This window comes from Artibeus jamaicensis, unplaced genomic scaffold, assembly GCF_021234435.1.
Source record: "Artibeus jamaicensis isolate MK-2021 breed Jamaican fruit bat unplaced genomic scaffold, CSHL_Jam_final contig_3230, whole genome shotgun sequence".
In the NCBI taxonomy this organism is placed as follows: Eukaryota; Metazoa; Chordata; class Mammalia; order Chiroptera; family Phyllostomidae; genus Artibeus; species Artibeus jamaicensis.
In genome coordinates this window covers 4,501,043-4,521,391 of record NW_026521764.1, presented here as the reverse complement: position 1 = coordinate 4,521,391, position 20,349 = coordinate 4,501,043, and the positions used below count along the sequence as shown (strand labels likewise).

General features: G+C 37.0%; 1 protein-coding gene across 1 annotated transcript in view; it reads left to right on the top strand.

Moving 5' to 3' along the window:
• The window catches only part of SKAP2 (src kinase associated phosphoprotein 2), a 173,083-nt gene that overhangs the window by 99,801 nt on the left and 52,933 nt on the right, over nucleotides 1-20,349 (top strand). The window contains exons 5-9 of the mRNA XM_053663617.1: nucleotides 780-857; nucleotides 1,898-1,981; nucleotides 12,979-13,103; nucleotides 13,975-14,038; nucleotides 14,394-14,531. Coding sequence (XP_053519592.1) covers nucleotides 780-857; nucleotides 1,898-1,981; nucleotides 12,979-13,103; nucleotides 13,975-14,038; nucleotides 14,394-14,531 — 489 coding nt within the window. The remainder of the gene's footprint in view (nucleotides 1-779; nucleotides 858-1,897; nucleotides 1,982-12,978; nucleotides 13,104-13,974; nucleotides 14,039-14,393; nucleotides 14,532-20,349) is intronic.

Below are 20,349 nucleotides of genomic sequence, written 5' to 3'. Positions count from 1 at the left end.
GCACACAATAGAATATGCAATCTATAGATGATGTGTTATAAAGTTGTACGGCTAAAAGTTATGTAATGTTATTCACCAGTGTTACCCCAATACATTTAATTTAAAAAATCTAAAGTATCTAAAGGGATTATTATCAATAAACTTTCACATTTTAAAAAAATTACATGTATATTAAATAAACCCTAGGTATTAGACAAATAGCAAAAAGTTCAGACAAATAAATTTCTCTGTGAGTACAATGAGAAAGAGAATATTGGTTATAGACTCTGAGAAACAAATTTTAGAATTTGTTTTGGGTGAAAAGTCATTTTATTATGTTTTACTTGATAAGAAGAGGGACATGCAAGTAAGAGTCAATATGTATCAAAATGCTTAAAGAGTTAATCCAACATAAATATAAAGAAGCTTACATAGTTTGTTTGAAATCTCCAACTTCTCATTCAGAGATTGATTTCATTTATTTGTAGTGGTTTCCTAGTTTTTCCCTTAGTCTGTAGATTGAAAAGTATTGCCCTTTACAAATCAATCATAATCTTACTATATTTGGGGAAGCATAATATATTAAAATGTAGGAGTACAGAACTTTTTTTTCTCTTGAGATTTATAGGAGGAAGAAAAGGACTAGTCTTTCCTTTGGAATGGATCTGAAACAAAGCTAATAATAAACTTGGATTTAATTAATTTGGGTGATGAAAGTACACAGCATCAAATGAGAGCTGGTACTTGATTTCTCTAACATGGGTCACTCACTAGTGTTTTCTCTTCTCTACCTCCCACAGGAAACCAGTTTCCGCCAATTGCAGCACAAGACCTGCCTTTTGTTTTAAAGGCTGGCTACCTGGAAAAACGCAGGAAAGGTAAATTGTAAGATTTAATGGAAAATTCAAAAATGGTTGTACCCTTAGATAGAACATGCTTGCAGTATGCATTGTGGGACCAGGACTCTCTTCGGGTGATCGAAGACTTGTATGACTCTAAGAAAATCTGGATGATGTTATCCAAACCAAAAAAAGTAATTTTTAGCTCCAAATAATTTTTAGAATGAAACATTTGGTGAGGGTTCTAGTGATCAACCTCAGTTATATTTGTAAATGATTCAGGAGCTGTTTCCTGCATTTCAGAGGAAGGTTGTCGGGGCCAGGACTGTGACCTCAGGTGTGGAACTTCATACCATTGTCTGACCCCACTGCGCAGCAGGTCACCCTCTACCTGACCTGACACACACCGTGTGTGCTATGGTCCAGCTCGAACCTGGCATACTTTCTGCCATTTTCTGTTATTCATTCAGTATTCCTGTCCACTGGCTTTGATAATAGGGAGTTGACCATGTGGTCCCACTCTTTCAACACCAATATATAATGGAAATGAAATACGGAGGTGGTGTTATGATATATGGGAAATGAAGGGCAGAAAGTCTCTTCATTACCATTCTGCATATCTCTCGGGAGTCCCTTTAGGCCTTTCTATTTATATTCCATTTGCTTTTCTTAGCTTTCTTAGCTGAAGCTGAAAGCTGAAAGAGATAACAGAAAAGATCTGGGTCAACTCCTCCCCTCGCTGCCTTTTCGTAACAGATGAGAAAATAAGACCCAGATGAATCACTTATCTCCAGGCCCTGTAGTCAAATGCTTTTTTGACCCTCCCTGTCAGGCAAGTTAGTGGTGCTGCTGAGCCCATAAATGTAGCAGCTCCGTCTCTGCTTCACTCTATTCTTTTTAGCTTTGTTTCTGTCTCTTGGAAAAGAAGATTCAAATTCATTAGTCCTAGAATTCTAAAGCTAAAAAGGAACCTTGGAAATCGTATTAAGTAACCTTATCCTTTACAATGAAGAATTGGTGTTATGTGTACACATGTGATGTATGTTAGCTAAACTGTACCCTTTCCCCCTTTATTGTAGATCACAGCTTTCTGGGATTTGAATGGCAAAAACGGTGGTGTGCTCTCAGTAAAGGAGTATTCTACTATTACGGAAGTGACAAAGGTAGTATTGGTGTGCAGTTTTCTCAACTTCTACTGCATGAGGGTTTGGGAGCCATTTTTCACCCTCCTTTTTTGGTACAGAGTAAACTGAAGACAGATGGAGAAAGAATAACTGAGAACTTCAAAAATTATAGCCTAAGACTGATGTATAATTCTATTTCACTATTTGACAAATTCTTCAAATTCCAGAATGCCCTAAAAGTTAATACAATTATGTTTTATTGAATTAGGAAAGGAGATAAAATAACTTTCACCTGTGTGGCCTTTCACCTGAGGAAATATTTATCACCCAGGCCATAGCCGTAGAATCTCTGTGGAGGAGTTAAGACCATAGGGCTATGAAAGTTTGGCTGTCTGGCACTTCAGTTACATTCTCTTGCCTAACTACAGTTCTGTGTGGTAAGGTACTATTCTTAGCCCCACTCATTTTACTGTTTGGAAAACTGAGAACAGAGAGGTTAAGGAAGTTGCTCACGGTCACAGAGCTGGTAAATGGCAGATCTGGGCTTTGAATCTAAGCAGAATGGTTAGAGTTCATACTGTTAACTGTCATTGTCACTATATTAACTTAGAAACAGTGAGATACATTTTATAATTAATTCCATTTGCTAACTGATAAGTCTCTTAGTCATAGTTCATGTAATTTTCAGTTCATTATTTCAACAAAAAAGTCATTGTAAAATACTGAATTTTTTTTAGTTTTGATTTTTTTCTAGGAAAAGGTCATAAGTTAAATATTGTAGAGTAAGTAGATATATAGATATATAGGAAGAGCTAACATTCATATCCATAAAGGACACTTAAGGAGAAAAAAGATGTACAAGTTTAATATCATGGAATCTAAACTCTCCTGTGGAATTCTTATCAGTATTGTTACTTATCAGTGTTGTTTGGACATTTATTTGACATTACTTGAAGATTTTAGGGGGGTTTTCTTATAAACTTGGGTAGATATGTTGAGTGTATTTCAGGTAGATTTGAAAAACATGCATGATGCCAGGAGTTGACCCGGCGTTTTGGCTAGTTGGTAGTTTGTTTTCTGTCATAATTTACAATATGTTCAAATGTAATAATGGTATCAGCGAAGTGTAAACTGTAAATAACTATCATCAGGTAGCCTTCTTTCTTGTGCTAAGGGTAAGTAGGTGATTTTGTCTGAAAATTTAGAGTCCAAATTCAATTCTAATTTTCATAGGTCATTAATATGTGTTGCTATTATAGAAATAGAATTCTGTACTGCTTTGTGTGCTGAGATCAAGATCTGACTTTTGTGTAAAGAAATATCCTCAGTTTTATAAGACCAGAGGAAAGAGGTTTTAAGACCTGTGACTTTTATTCAGTTAGGCTTCTCATTTCTAATTTCTTTAAGAATCAATGAATGCTAATGTCTGTTTCCTCCACTCCCAGTCCTAACTGGCTTACCAACTGTTAGGTCAAAGGTTGGCAAGAGTTTTCCGAAAACCTTATCAGTGTTTATATTTATTTCAAAGTAATATTCAATTAATAAATTCCAGGAGCTTTTGGGGGATGTTAATTAGTTACATTCCCATTTCTAGTCTTACTTGATGTTTAAACTCTTTCCTATCTGTTACTATAAAGCCTCCTCTTTCCATGGAGATTTCATATCTGCGTTTAGTGGTTCTTTTCTCTGTGGCCACTTCCTTTGGAATTCTTGGCCAGTTCCTTCTGGGGGTGTGGGGAAAAATGTACCTTTAGATATTTTTAATTGCTTGCTTGTCGTGATCTTAATTTCCTTCCTTTGTATCTCCTTCCAGGAAAATTTATGTGTCACATGAAATTTTTATTTTCTTTTGTGAAATTGGATAACTAATTTGTGCAGTCCTATTTACCTTATGTGTGAACCATTTACCTAAACTTTTGAAAGCTATTTAGATATATGAGAACTATAATCCTCCAACTACGTGGGATTTAGATAAATGGATTATAGAGGCACAGAAGGAGTTGATACCACTTACTAGGTTAAACTGTACTTTGTTACTGTTTGACAGATACATAGTTCATATTTTCTAACATTCTATGTATGCCAAAAACCATTTTGACCCATCAAGACAGTAATGGCTTACAAAGAGTAGTTCCAGCCTCTGGGGTAAATAAGGCACTTACCTTTGCACCCATAAATATTATCTGTATTTATTATTCATGGCCATTTGGGGCCCTCCAGTAATAAATATATAGAGAGAGTACATATTTTATCCCTTCATAAAATTACATCCATCCTTTCATCTCCTCCCTCTTCCTTTGATTGTTTGAATCTCATTCATCAGACTTGTTTGGTTCTAGATGCTGAGACTGCCTTCAAGGTAGTTGTTCATTCACTCTTTCATTCATTTATTTATTTTTATTTGCTAAATATCTATTAGATACTAGGCACTGGGAATCCAAAGATAATCCTGCCTTAGAGGTACTCACAGTTTAAGTAAGAAGAAGAGAGAAAGTTGTAGGATTGTAGGTTGGGGCTGGGTAGATAAACTGATCATTTCAAACAGCCATAGTAAGTGATTTAAATAAAATATCTTTGGATCACAAAGGAGGGGTGGCCAACTGCCCAGGGGAGTTCAGGAATACTTCCTAGTGGAGAGGACGTTGGGCCTTACATAATGAGGAGTTTGTCAGGTGATGAGAGGTAAAATGGGTGTTCCAGGCAGGGGAACAGTGGAGATTCTGACTTGCGAAAAGCCTTGGATGAGATCAAAGCTGACTCAAGGCTGAGCAGAATAAAGTGAGGGGGAGGAGGCCCATGAGGCTAAAGGAGTGGGCCAGGATCTGATTAAGAACCGGGCTTAAAGACCACATTTAGTTTTTAGGAAGTGATTGTAATGGCATCATGGAGGGTGGGTAGGGATGGATAGAGACCTGGTCCACAAGATCATTTAGGGGGGTACTGAACTAGTGTGCCCAAGAAAGGCTGTCGCAGGGCTACTGCTGCCGGCCGATTACGGGTCAGGGCGGACCTCTCCAGCCGCACAGCATGCTCTTCCCACGGCTCAGTTATCATCAGCCCTCCAACACGCCTGCCAGTGATGGCTCCCTTGGGAGCCTGTTCCAAACTCGCGTTTCGTTTTGCTTTTCCCTTTTTCTTTTTAACCTCCATATGACCTTGAATCAGCATTATGGACCTTTCTTATCTCTTCCCACTTCTGAAAGGGGAGAGGTTACTCTGTAGTGTTCTCTTTTCTTCCTGCTCCAGAGGTTTTGCTCTCCCTGCCTCCATTCTCCAATTAGAGAAAATCTTAGCACCACCCAGCATGTGGCAGCTGTAGGCAGGCGTGGTCCTACCACATCATCCTAAATGTATACCAGAAGTCATTGATTACATGACGAGGGTTGTCATTTTTTCAGTGTTTTATGTTTTTAATATATGATAAAAGTAATTAGAAAATTGGGCTTAATACAGATAATTTAAATAAAACTTTTAGGTTGGCAAGGAAATAAATTTTTTTATTGAAATTGACTTCTGCTCTCTCACTTCCTTTGCAACCTCACCATTGACAAGAAAAATAGGATCTATCTGTTCGGCCTGGATGAAAATGAAAAAGTGCTTTTGATGCTGAAACAGCATCATAGTTCTTTTTGAATATTTTAAAAATATTGTTAAAGAACAGAGTATTTGTACAGTTGGAAGTTGTGTTGTTTTATAGCAGCAACTTCAGTAATAGCCACAAAAGCTCGCCTTTTTTTCCTGATTCATTTGATAGAGGCATATCCTGGGTCAGGGCATCAGCATTTTATAATTGTATCATGACTGTATGTAAGATGTATCAATGAACTCATATTTCAAAATTTATATTATAGTTTTGTTTGTGTACAGAAAGATAATACCTATGTTATTTTTTAAGAAAGAGGGATACTTAGTTCTACTTTTTACAAGTGATTGCAATTTTATAGGTTTTGGGACCTTCAATATACAAATATTAACTTAATAGTTTATCACAGTAAATGTTAAATAAAAGGCCTTTATTTTCTGCCTTTATAGAGATTTTGTAACAGTATAGAGAAGTTAAAATGTGTATCTGCTATTTAGTAGGATTTCATCAACATGTAGAATTACTCAGATACAAATAGGGCTTATGAAGGGTCTGATGATGACAAATCATGTTGGTTTGCAATAAACTATGGTACAATTTGATTGAAAACACAGCTACATTCCTATATAGGTTGAAGATATGTAGAGATTGAAGGTAGATGTATTGTAAATCAAATACTGTGCACTGCTATAACTATTATATAGATATATGGATGTTGCTTTATCTATCTGTGTATATATAAATAGATAAAGCAACATCTATACCAATAGACCTTCTTTGAAAACCTATGTGTCGGGTCTTATTAATATAAAGTGGCATAATACACTCACTCGCAGGAGTGGGCACAGAAGACTCATAAAGCATTATGATATGTAGAAGCTGGCGCACAGGGGCAGTAGGTGAGTGACGGCTGTGAGCCAGGAAGGGGCGGGAGCAAGCTGTTCCATGTCACGAGTTTGGCCTTTCCTGTCTGAGGGACAGTTAATGTGTGTAAGCATTGGAGGTAAGTAGATCGCAGGAGAATCTGACTGGATGTTGAGAAGATCATGTTGACAGCTGTCAGAGGAGGGTGAGACGGAGGGCAAAGATGTGTTCCGAAGCTGAGAGTAACTGAGTTCAGAGAGGTCGTCTGCCACCTTGAGCCTTGGAAGAGCTGCAGGGTATCTGAGATGTTTGAACCGCTCTCCTGTTGCACAAGTAGCAAGTGTGTCCTTTATTTTCCAGTTACCATAGGAGACTCTAAGAGGGAGATATCTGTAGGGTAGGAAGGTACTCTGTGCAATGTTCATCTTAACAATAGCTATAAGTTATGACTGTCTAATGGACCATATCATAATTGTTATCTGAATTTCAGTTGCAGAGAAAAGCAATGGATATAGTCAAAAAAGTAGACATGGAGCTTTAAATTCCCATTCTACAAAAATGCCCGTAATTTATTTCTTCTCCATTCACAACTACCTCATGCTACCTTGTTTTGTTTTTTTACTTTTCAGATGTTTATTTTAAATTATAGTAAAAACATTGTATCTGTTAGTTTTATTTTTAACGTTATTGTTATTGTTGACACTATTACAGCTGTCCCCCTTGGCCCCACTTTGTACACCTCCACCCAGTCCCTGTGCCCCCTGCCCTCTGGCCGTCACCACACTGTTCTCTGTGTCTGTGGGTCATGCGTGTGTGGTCTTTGTCTGATCCCTCCACCTTCTTTTTTCCAGTCCCCTTCTTCCCCTCGGTCAGCTGTCAGTCCGTTCTCTGTGTCCACGCCTCTGTTTCTATTTTGTTCGTAGTTTATCTTGTTCATTAAATTCCACATATAAGTGAGGTCATATGGCACTTTTCTTTCTCTGAATGGCTTATTATCACTTAGTGCTAATCTCCAGGTTCATCCATGCTGTCTCAGAAGGTAGGATTTCCTTCTTTTTTATAGCTGTGTAGTATTCCATTGTGTAAATGTACTACAGCTTTTCTATCTACTCATCTACTGATCTACCTTGTTTTTTAATCCTAATCATATCTGCTGTTGAAAATGTGTGGCTGTATACAAAAAATTTTCATATTTATTTTAAATTTTTAAAGAGTTTTGAAAATGCCTAAAATTTCCTCTGCCAGATCATGGGAGCAAAAATTTCAATTCTAACGAAAATACTTCTCTGTAGATTTATACAGTTGCCTGTGTTTATTATTCAGGGCCATCTCTGGAGTTCTTAAATAAAAATATATGTAGTATATAGTATTTTTCACTTAAAAAGTCATAATTTGATATTTCCTCACAGTATAACTCAACAGCAGACGTATATTTCTAAATTAGCATTAGCAGCTGTGTTTCTTTAAACCATAAAAACAAAAGTAAATGTTCATATGTCTTTAACTGAAAGCCTAGAAGAACTTGTTAGCCAGTGCAATAAAGTTCATTAGAAGGGTTTAGTATTAAAGTGAGTATTTTCCTCTTGCCTGCTAATTAAATGAGCACTAATACTTATAAAATAATATTAGGTTATTCAATAAGAAGAAGGTCTTTAAATATAAGGAGCAGACATTGAAAATTTGTGAATACATTGCATATCTTTCTGTTTGCTAGCCATTTGTACCAAGTTAGCATTTTCAGTATAAACGACAGAAGCCAACTTTGTTTGACGACATAGACAGGGAGATTTATCGGCAGAATATCAGCTCTCAGACAGAACTGATGGGAAGGCTAACCAACCAAGCTCAGAAAGCAGATGAGGACTCAGGCCCGTACATGGCCCCAGGCAGACACACTGCTGGCCCTGTGATGTTGCCCTTGTGCGTTGACAAGAATCAGTGAATTCCAGTGCCCCAAGAATGGGTTCTGAGCTCTCCTCTGATTCTTTTGTTACTCAGTTCAGTTTCAGGTCCTAAGTGGAGTATTTGCTTGGCTGATTGGATCAGAGAAAACCTACTCCCTCTAGCATCTGTGGTGGGAAGTTGGCTGTGCCCCCCAACAGTCCCCAAACTAAAATAGGAAAGAGATTTGGATTCTGGGGATCTTCAGATCACAAATGCACACTGCTTATAGGGATGCTTCATGATTTGGAATTATTTATTTGCTATATTTGTACTGTATTTTTAAATGGTGGGAAAGTAGTAGATGTTTTAAGCATATTTTCTGAGAGCCTGTAAGGAAGAGAAAAAGTAGTCCTGACTGGTGTGGCTCAGTGGCTTGGCCATTGTCCTGCAAACGGAAGGTCACCAGTTTGACTCTCGGTCAGGGCACCTGCCTGGGTTGTGTTCCAGATCCCTGGTTGGGGGCATGCAAGAGGCAACCAATCAGTGTTTCTCCCACACATCTAGATTTCTCTCCCTCTTTTTCTCTCTCCCTTCCCCTTTCTCTAAAAAGAAAGAAATAAAATCTTTCTAAAAAAAGAGAAAAAAGTAAGCACATTAGCAAGAAAAGTAGGACTGACTGGCTTTTGGTAGGTGGTAGCGGGGTACAGGGAGAGAACATGGGGACAACTGATGAAGGAGAGGGAGCTACAGAGAATGTTAGGTTTCGGTTCTGGGGGCTCAGTTAATGGAGGTACCTTTTACTGAGGAGGACAGAAAAGGATCACAAGTGTTGGGGAAGCAGGGGTCAGATGACTTCCACTATGGGCATGTTATATTCATATAATATAGGGTATTTCAGGGATAAAACACGTGTCGTGGGCAGATGAAGATTTGGATGTACAGTTCTGAAGTTGAACTAAAATGTGAGTTATGAGTTGTAAGCATATTGATAGGAATTTAATCTTTGGAGTCAGGTGCAGTTGCCCAGCAAAAACTGCAGAGTGGGAAAGGACCAGGATTTAGAGCGGAACCCCGCGTGGCAGTGCAAGAGACAGGCCAGTGCAGAGGAGCCCCTGAAGCCAGCTGAGGAAGTTGGACCTAGGTTGCAGGAGGAAATGAAAGATAATGTTTTATCTTCTCTCCCGAGACTTCATAATTATGTATTCTAGGACAGTTGTGCTTCGGATATTAAATGTGTATTAAAATCACCTGGGGCGCTTGCTAAAAATTTGGTTTCCTGAACCTACCTGTGGAATTCCTAAATAGCAAGTACAGAGTGGTTGCCATTTCTGTATTTTTAACAGGCATCCAAGATGATTCTAACATAGGTAATTCTTAAAATGTACCTTGAGAAACACCTTTCTAGTCAGTGTGAAATGTTGAATAAGCAAGGCTTTGGAACCAGACTTACGTTAGGGCCCTGGCTTTTACAGCTTACTGATTGTGTGGTCATGAGCAGGTTGGTTATTTTCAGGTGTGTTTTCTCATCAGTTCTAGGAATATAATAAATACTTTCTCTCTCTTAGAATTATTACAGGGTATATGTGAGATACACTACATTAAGTTCCTGGCATATAGAAGAAGGAGGTCAGTAATTGTCAGTTGTCTCTTTGGTATTTGAAAAACCCAGAACACAGCTGTAAACCTAAAAGCCAGTGAAAAAAGAGAAAGAAACAGCTATCATTAACCTTATGCATTTTGTTTCATAGGAGATCAGACCCAACTGCTTTTTACCTTGAGCCTACTGAATTAGAATTGTGTAAAATTAAGTTACTGATTTAATGGATTTCATTATCTAGGTTTCTCCTGGCAGCCTTCAGTTCTACAGACATTAAGTACGAGCAGCATGATATGGGCAAGGTTAAAGTGTGAAAGAGAAGCTGAGAGAAATTTAACAGAGGGACGGACTCGTTAAAAAGTCTTGAGGGCATCAATGTGTTATAACAATGTAAAAACTAATACTCTAATTAATACTACTAGCTAATGAAGAACATGTTAGGTTATGTTTAAAAGAATTGTTTGAGAAGTTGGAAAAGCATATATTTCAGAAACATTTCCATTATAATTACTGACATTTTAGAGTTTGGCACTTAAAAGAATAAGCTCTGCTATTTGGGAAGTTCACTTAAATAGAATGTTTTATTAGTCTTTTACAGTTCTGGATAGATGAACTTACATGACCTTGTTCCCCATGTGATTAACATGTTCCTATTTTTAATAATCTTTCTCAGGCCAACAGGTGGCCTTGAAACTATCCCTGAAGGCACTGCCGAACTAACTTATATGTAAATTATTATGGATTGCCATAGAATGTTAGAGTTTCTTCTTTTTCTCTGTCTACAAGAGATGCTAATATGAAGGGAGAAGAGCAGAGTCTTATAGCCAGACTTGTCCATTTCATGTCTTGAACGTCCTGTCTTCTAACTGGAAATGTGGCTACTTTATGGTTGTGGATTTGCAAAAGCTATTGAGAAAGAATTATGACTCTCCCTTTATTTTCTTCAGCCTCTCTTGTACCATACTCCTACCCCCACTTGGACATTTATATGATTATTTATCATTTAATTCTCAACAACAAGCTGAATAGGTCTAAGTATTTGTTTTTTTAAATTATTTCTACTTTGTTAAACAGCACCTTTTGTTTTGTAGACTTAGGTCTGTCTTTGGCAGAAAGAGATTTTCTGCTGTTTTATGTTTGATTATTGGCACTTTTCTGTCAGTCTTCCGTATACATCCTATTCCCTATTGCGTCTTTTCCTCCTTACTCTCTCCCCCCTCCACCTACCAAGGGAGTTTTGAAAAATAGATCTGATTCTTCAACAATTTTCAAAATTTTCAACTTTTTATTATTTTAGTATATAACTTGTTTTGCTGCTCCATTTTCTATTTCCTTATACAGTATTTTTCCGTTATTCGAGCAGCTCCATTTCAATTTCTACCAGTCTCAGTCATTTCTTTTTTATTTTATATTACATTGTTTCACCTTGCATCTCTTTCAGAATCAATTTTTTCATTTTTAAAGCATACAAAGCAAGTTGCCTAATATTTATTTCTGTGTCTTGTCGTTTGCTCCAAAACCTTGAGCGCTTTGTTATATTTTTGCATTACATTACATGTTTACAGCACCTCTGTTTTTGTTTTTGTTCGGCTTTGTTTTGTTTTTTGCTTTTCCTCTCATCCTTGGACAAGGATCCTTGTCTCTATAATCTGGGATGCTTATGTATTGGATTAGTGGTTTCTCTCTGGTCCATCTGACTAGAGGTTACTTCCATCCTCCTATTAGACGCTAACAGAGGATCTGATAGCTCGTCCCATAGCCTGTACTCGGACATTTTTGTCTAAATTGGATCTGTTAGTCTAAGGAGGGATCACCTAATTTGGCTGCCCTGATGGTTGTCTTATTCCTAGTTAACCTAGCATGGGAAGATATCCCATTCCTCACAGCTCTTCCCAACTCAGTCTTTGTAGTGCCGATTTTATATCTCCAGATACAAATGCCCAATCCTAATGCATTTCCATCCCCACTCCTGTTACATTGCTGAGAATCTGAGGGAGAAAGCATGGGCTTAGAGTAGGTGGCCATGTGGGTAGAGCCCTTTTGAAGCAGGAGAGCCACTTTTCTCCATGTATTTTAAAGTACATGTTATTTCAGGCATTGAATTAGTATATTTAAGAAAAGGAGATAAATATTCCTTGGTGCATTGAGCTGAGGGAGCCCATTAGTCCATGATATGGAAGCATTTCTATATTTCCGCCAAGTTTGATAAAAAAGAGAGGTGTCCATATGACTTTAATATTGTGTATTAATCTATGACATAAAACTATAGTTGTACAACTTTTCTGTCAAAATGGCATAACTGTGTGAATAGAAAAGCAAATTATATTTCCTTTTCGGAGTATCGAATCCTTTGTTGTATTCCTGCTTTATATTTCTTTACTGTCTGACTAAAGCTCAACTCACCTTTTTCTTTGGACACTTCACACGTGTTTTACTGGTTTAATTGTTCACTGACTTGTTGTTAAGAAACCTTTTTTTGATTTGGTTTTGGTGATTCATGCTTTTGTAGTTGCTTTACCACTCCTCTCCATCCAAATATTTTGTTTTCCCCTCACATCTTTTAGTAATTAATTTTATTTTGTTCTGCCTTGCTTCTTAAATTTAGATCAATGCATACCAATTTAAAAGACAGGTTGCATTTATGGGCTTTTGGGCGGGGGTAGGTCTGGAAGTGTGGTGATGAGAAGAGAGAGCGGAAAATACAGCACCGCGGGTTTTCATCTAGTTAGGTTTTTCCATGGACTCACTAAGCCTGAAAGAATCGCAGGTTTGTAGTGGGTTTGTCTAGCAAGTTTTGAGTTCCAGGTCTTGAATTTTTTTTCTACATGAAAGTGTCTTATTTTCCTTCCTCCTCCTGAATAAGACCACTGTCTGCCGACCTCTTCTGGTTCCCTCGTATGTCCTTTTAAAACCCAACCATCCCAAATATTTCTGTACTTTTAGAATTAAAAGTGATATCTAGAAACATTACTTAAACATATTATGAAAACAATATGGCCAAAAACTACTCTTTTAGAGAATTGACAAAGAAAATATAAATAAAAGATAATTGACTGGGCATTTGTACAATAATAAGTGAAATTCTGACTTTCATTCTGTCTTCAACAGACAAGCAGCAGAAAGGCGAATTTGCGATTGATGGCTACAACGTCAGGATGAACAGCACTCTCAGGAAGGATGCAAAGAAGGATTGCTGTTTTGAAATCTCCGCTCCTGATAAACGTGTCTATCAGGTTTGAGTTTTTATGTTGTTTTGAAATTAAGTTGATAAAATGTTCCGATTTCATTTATAAAGACATTAACATTTTGTTAAAACAACTCTCCCTAGCATGTTAATAATAAAAAATACTGGTTTTTATACACTGAACATTTATATAAGAGGTAATACATTTTTTAAAAATTCAGATTAGTTCAAGTGATACCTTCTTGAAAGAGAACAAGAGAGTATGTGATTTATCAGTTACTTCACATGTTTCATTTTATGTCTGTTTTAATAGAACTGTGTGATTTCTTAAAAGAATTACACAGTGGAAAGAGTAAAATTATCAAAAGAAAAATATCAGAGTGTTAATGCATATTGCAGTGCTTAGGTTTGTGGGAGAAAATGAAGGTAGAAGGCATGTATCAGCTCTGCAATTTAAGAGCTATCAGAGAGCATCAATATGGAATGTATGTTTAATAAGTTTTAAATATCTGAGATTGCAGTTGAAAGCCAGTTAATTAAGTTGTCAGATAGTGTGTTGGAATCTGACAAGAACATTTTTAAGAAAACTGTACCCAGCAGTCTAAAGAAATTCATGGGTGTCTTCTAATTGTCAAGGGCAAATTTTGTTCATCAGTCCTGTCTCTGACATTGATGAAGAGAAGCAGCTTCTTTTCCTGCACAGCTGCCAGCTGCTGATCAGAGTTTCAAATCCATCATCCTCTGCTTCAATTACGTAAATTTGTCAAAATTAACTGTACATTATAAGAAGCATCCTTGCAAGAAAAGTAGTACTAGACATGAGAAGAATTACTAATGGTTTTAAAGAAATGATAAGAATGCGACATACCTTTCATTTCTACCATGGTGATTTTTCTTGTTATTGTTTGGTTTCTTATTAGTTCACAGCAGCTTCTCCCAAAGATGCCGAAGAATGGGTACAACAGCTGAAATTTGTATTACAAGGTAAGAGCAATCAGTTGAACAAGTTATTGCAGTCTTTAAATGATGAATAACTGAATGATTTGGATTTTCATATATCAAAAGCTTACTGAATTTCTGTGTGAATGACCAGGGAAGGGAGTATAAGTGGTATCAGTATAGACCACTGAACTCAGATGTATAAAAGTATTCTATAAGTTCCAGTGGGCAACTTTGCAATTCACATATTTATGCAACAATAATTTTTAAAAATGTTTTAGGTTAAGGATACAGCATATAATAATACCGTGACTTGGTAGGGCTGCCTGAATTTAGAAAATAGGGTTTTGCAAATCTCTTGTGTCTTTTACAAATTTGCTTCCTGAAATGTGTTTTGTAGATATGGGATCTGATATTATTCCTGAGGAGGAGGATGAAAGAGAAGAATTATATGATGATGTTGACCATCCTCTACCAACCAGCAGCTCACCAGCCAGCACTCAGCCAATTGATGATGAAATTTATGAAGAACTTCCAGGTATTTATTATCCGGTGATTCATTTAAGGGTTTGGGGACTTGCTAATTTTTAATGTCATCAAATTGACAACTTAAGTAGTAAATGATGAGCCCCGGCTGGTGTAGCTCAGTGGATTGAGCGCAGGCCTGTGAATCAAAGGGTTGCCTGGTTGGATTCCCAGTCCGGGCCCATGCCTGGGTGTGGGCCAGGTCCCCAGTTGGGGGCACATAAGGAGCAACCACACATTGATGTTTCTCTCCCTCTTTTTCCCCTTCCTTCCCCTCTCTTTAAAAATAAATAAATAAAGTATTTTTTAAAGTAGTAAATCATGAGCTATTAACAACAAGGACAAAGAAAATCCTCAAAATTCTATTTTACGAAAAAGGTTCTGCCTGAGGTATTTCGTGTGGATGCACACGTATGAAAAGTGAGTGGAATGTTAAAATGAAGCAGATACAGTCCTAATCTCACGGGACTTTTGGCTCATTAGCATTGTTTATGCTACATAATTTTTTAATTAAAAAATTGACTTGCCTTACAGTTTTTTCCACGAACTCACACATCATTTTTTATTTATCCATCTTGGAACTTCCATTAACCAGAAGTTCTGTGCACACCCCATATGTCAACAACTTCTGCCTCTTATTCCTCCTTCCTGTATGTATGGCATTGTCTTGGAGGAGTATTGTTGAGCTATAAACAAAAGCCTTTTACGGCTTGCATTTTTCTTACTTGAAATTGTATTGATATGAGTGTTTTTTTTATCCTACATTTTGAAGCATAGTGTAGTGTTTGTGTACTTCAGTATCTGTTATGTAACATAAAATTAATTGTTTATTAGCTTATTTCACTTGTAGTTTCAAGGGCCCACCTAAAATAGAAAGATAGGCATCAGAACTTAGGATAGTTAGAATATGAAAACATTAGAGGAATTATCGCATTACTCTAGATTATAATGAGCCTTTTTCTGGCTGTTAAAAAATCAGTCCTTAGAGAATAAAAAGGATTATATGCAGGATAAGTGAGATTTAACTAACATCTAGAGGGGCTACTTTTCTCTGAATAAAACAATTTAATGACATAATATAAACCTTAAAATTGATTTCAAGAATATGTAAAGTGTTATAAATTAATGTGCAAATATCATTTTCAATGAAGTCAGTCTAACATAATAACTGTCGGGGTGACTTTCCTTGCAAGTCCCCCGACCACCACAGATGAGAGTAATCATGACTGAGATATGATGTGATCTGCTTGGGGAGGAGAAATGGCCATTTTCCCAGAGGAAAAAGGCTGTGACCAGTGGCCAGTTTCTCAGGGGAAAAAGGCGTTGAGCTTCCTCCTCCAGGGGCTTTTATTGGGTTGTAATACACAGGAATACAGGGCAGCAAGGATCAAACAGTAGCTAACATTTCAAAGAAATCTGAGGGCTTAGTATGAGTCAGTCTGTCAGGAGCAGAGTTTTAGGGTTTCCTGCTTGAACCTTTAACATATGAATGAAAGTACTCTTAGCAGAGCAGATTTCACAGATTTATCAGGAAGTCTTTATGATGCCAGATTTTCCCCCAGGACATGCTCTGGCAAGGCAAGGAGCTGTACCTCTCCCCAACAGGTATTCAGGCTTAAGGGGATTAGAGCCAGGAAGTGCTTCTCCCAGAGGACATGGGGACTCAGGCTTTGTCAAAGGCGGGGGGTTGCTCCCCTGTCACAGGCCGCCCCCCCCAGTCCTTCCATGAAGGCCTCCCAAGTGATCAAGTCTGGCTTAGGTTACCCCCCACTGTGAGGGGTCCTACCCATCATTGACTTCAAACCAAGGTTTGGGAGCAGGGAGAAGAAACTGAGGCAGTGTTTGCTTCCAGAGACAAGCTTTGTCTCCTGGGGCTTGAATTCCAAAGGTCATCATCCCTCGCCCTTAGCCACAAGGAGTAGAGTTACAATTCCTAGAACCAGGCAGAGTGGTCTACAACAAATAACTAAATCATGGACTTTAGAATCAAAAAGTTGAAATTCTGGCTGTACCATCTAGCTCAGTGACTTTAATTTTTCTTAAAGGTTTTATTTATTTATTTTTAGAAAGAGGAGAAGGGAAAGAGAAAGAGACAGAGAGAAACATCAGTGTGTGGTTGCCTCTCACACTCCCCCTACTGGGGATCTGGCCTACAACCCAGGCATGTGCCCTCACTGGGAATGCTATCTACAACACTTTGGTTCACAAGCCGGCACTCAATCCACTGAGCCACACCAGCCAGGGAGCTCAGTGGCTTTAAAAGTCAAGTTCTTCATCTGTAAAATGGGAATAATATCATGGTGGGGAAAGGAATGAGCTAATGCATCTAAAGCTCTTAGTCCCATGCTCAAATGATAGCAAGTCCACAATAAATTATACATCACTGTTGTTTTCGTTATTGTATCTGGTAAATTCTTACAAGTGCTTATGTGAGATATAATAATAATTTTCTGAATAAGTAAGAATTAATGATTTTAATGGCATTATACATTGAAGATAGTATAAAAACTGCTCAAAATCTGTGACTACATATTGTCTTTTACTACTCTAGAAGATAATGATTAGAATAAAGACATAATTCGTGGGTAATAGTGATTTTTATATATTTTTTATTTTAATGAGCTACACATATATGTTTATACCTCCTTCCTTTCTGATTTATCCCAAGGAAATGGCATATGCTATAGTATCAGTTATCCTCAAGTAAGGAAGAATATTCTCTTGACTACTTGCTTTTAGCCACATCATATTATTAATACAATTATGTTAGTTTTAAAATGTTCTTAAGAGCTTGTGAGAATGTACACTGATGTAAAATGGGAAAGGATAATGCCTTTACATATTAGCGTCTTACACATTTCATTTCTTTAAAACTCTTCAATGAATGAGTTACATTACAGTTGTTGAATTAACTGTTAATTAAATTCTGTGTTTCTTCAACTTGATCATTCTCTCCTCACCCTCCCAAATAAAATATCAGTGATGAATAAAGATCAAATATTCATAGTCATTTTTATAACAAAGACCCAAAGAAAATCTCCTGTAAATAGCTTGAAATCTTAAAAATATGAAACATCTTATATTTTCCCTCACTACAGATGTTCTTCTTCATCCTTTTTTTGGCCCGGGGCCATATGGTTGTTGGAAGTAACTGGTTACTCTTTAAGTAGTCTTATTCCTTGCTGTGATACTAGAAGAAATCTAAGCTGCTCTGGGATTCCTTGGCCCCTGCCTGGGATCCCTGTTGCTATACAAAGTGATTGAGCTTGATAGACCCGCAGCTGTGCCCCTGGGAAGGCGACTGGCGTAGGCAGCTGTGGAATGTCTCATACTCCTCTCTCCCCCAGTGGAACCAAGGCGCGCTTCAACATCTGCACAGTTCAAGTTTGTCGAGTTTGAGCCAGTTGCTACAGAGGGGATTTTTCTTAATGAAAGCTCTAAAGTTGTCTTTTGGAGTTAAGCATTTGTTTGATTAAATATCTAAAAGCAGAAAGGTAACTTTTTTCCTTAAAAATAAAAATGATTCTTCTCCCAGGTTGAGAATTAAGCTGGTTGCTTTCATTTCAGTGAAATGGGAATATAATTTCGAGAGGAAGTGAAAACAGTGGAAAAGCAGTGAACACACTCACAAACTGTTGGTGTTTTTCCAGTTCTGTACAGAGAACTGCATTTCTCAGAAATCTGACTGGTTAAATTCCCAGAATTAGTAAATGTGATGATTTCAACACAATTTTCTGTCAATTACATATTATTGAAAACTAATCCTCGTAGTTGGAGGATGAAGCATGTAAATCTGTTTGAAGAAAAATCTAAGCATTCGGTGTGTTACTTTAAATCATAGAGTTCTTTTTCTGAGGAAGTAAAGCTCTTACTCTAATAAATGTATTTTTAATGTAGGATAAACCCACAGTTTTTAAGTCTCAAGAGTAAGAAGAAGAAGACACTGTTTAAAAAATCATATTATGAAATATCCCTTGAAAAACATTTATAATTCTATGGGAGAGTAAGTAGTTTCATTGTAATTGTTTTTCAGTTAGAATATTCTAACTTTATTACAGCAACTTCTCTTTAATTTCTTGTTCATTAATTTTTAACTAATTTCATAAAAGAGTAAGAATAAATTTGTAAAGTGACTGTGCATTTAGGGGATTTATACATACGTATGGAAAAGTCGAGAGTGCTGTTTCTGGAGGGCACTAAAAGTATTTGGCTTTTCTTCAGACACCCTATTGCTTTGACATCTTTTACGCCTTAGGACCTATCAGCAAAGGCCAAGTCAGGTTTGCTCACGTTGGGATCTTCCTGTAGCGTGTTTGTGTTTGCAGAGCTAATGTATTGATCAAAGTGCGTTAAACTGTTTCATAACACAGTGATGAGTTCATTTGGCTTGGCATAAATTTCCAAAGTTATCGCTCATCTTTCCATTAGAAATGCAGAGGAACATTTTTACTTGATTTTGAATCTTGAAAAGAGAAAATAGTGCTTGTGAAAGTGCTGCAGGAATCAACTCCTCTTGCTTATTTCTTCTAGTTACCAAGTCACCTGCTTTTTAACTTTTCTTTAATGTCAGGAAATTATGCAAAAGCAACAACAACAAAAATATTTTTCTAGATATAGACTGAATAGAATCAGCCCAGCACCAAGAACGGTAACCACCCATTAGTCTCTTAGATTTGTAACCTGCAGAGGAATTGCATTTGAAATTCTTCTGGCAAGTGGAGTAGAGGAGAGAGGGCAACATAAAACAGGAAGACAAATTTTTAATTCCATTAACCTGTTTTTTAAAAGTGTTAATTCATTCCTTTTTTAAAAAAAATTAATGATTGATTGAACTATTCGGAGCTAGCCAAGGATGTTTTTGTCCTTTGGTCATTCCATTTCATATTTAATTTATTCAGTCCAAGTATTTGTATTGAAAGTGGAATTTGAAGCAAAATGCAGCTATAATTCTTTTTTTCAGTGAAGCTGTTATTTATACATAAAAAAGAACAGTGTGTGAGTATTTAAATTTGGAGTACTTTCCAGTAGGTCAATACAAATGCTAACTTCATCAATATGTGGTCACAAATCCCTCAAATATATTTTGGCTTTATTTTCTTGCTGAATGATTATTACTCATATCACTAAGTTAATATCAAGGTTATAGGGATCCTGGAGTCTCTGGTATTAGCATCACTTATAAGTGATGGTAAGTTCTGGTTTCACCGAAGAATTTTTCTCATTTCTTCTTTAGAATGCAGTGGAACGATACCAGTTGACTTTCATAGAGCCACATATATTCGGAGTTTTAATACTGTTTGTCCAGGCAGTCTGCTGGCATTTTTCTTCCTTAAACCATGGACCTGAATTATAAAGTTATTAAGCATGGTGATATTGTGTTTGAATATATAATGTGGTAAGATTTTTTTTCAAGTAGGTAACTAGATTAGAGTCAATTTTTTGGATGGTTTCAGCTCTGAACTCTGCTGAGAGGGTTATCTGAAGTTAGAGAATATAAGGAAAATATTCATAAACTAGGGTCACTGTACACATCTAATTGTTTATATTTTTATCTTTGCCGAGTATGATGTGTTTTTAGTGTTCTTGATAGAGTTGCCTATTTCATCATATGGCATGAAGCCTTAGAATACAGTTGTGCCTGCCACGTAGCTTTTCTCTACTTCACCGTTGGCATTACAAATGAACTACTTTCATTACAAGAGATGGCTTAACCTATATTAAAGCCCAAAATACCTGTGTGGGTGCAAAACATGTCTGTTGGTAGAAAGATTTCTAACTTAGAGTTACATCAGTGGTTTACAACCAGAGGAGATTTGGGGACCCAGGGTACA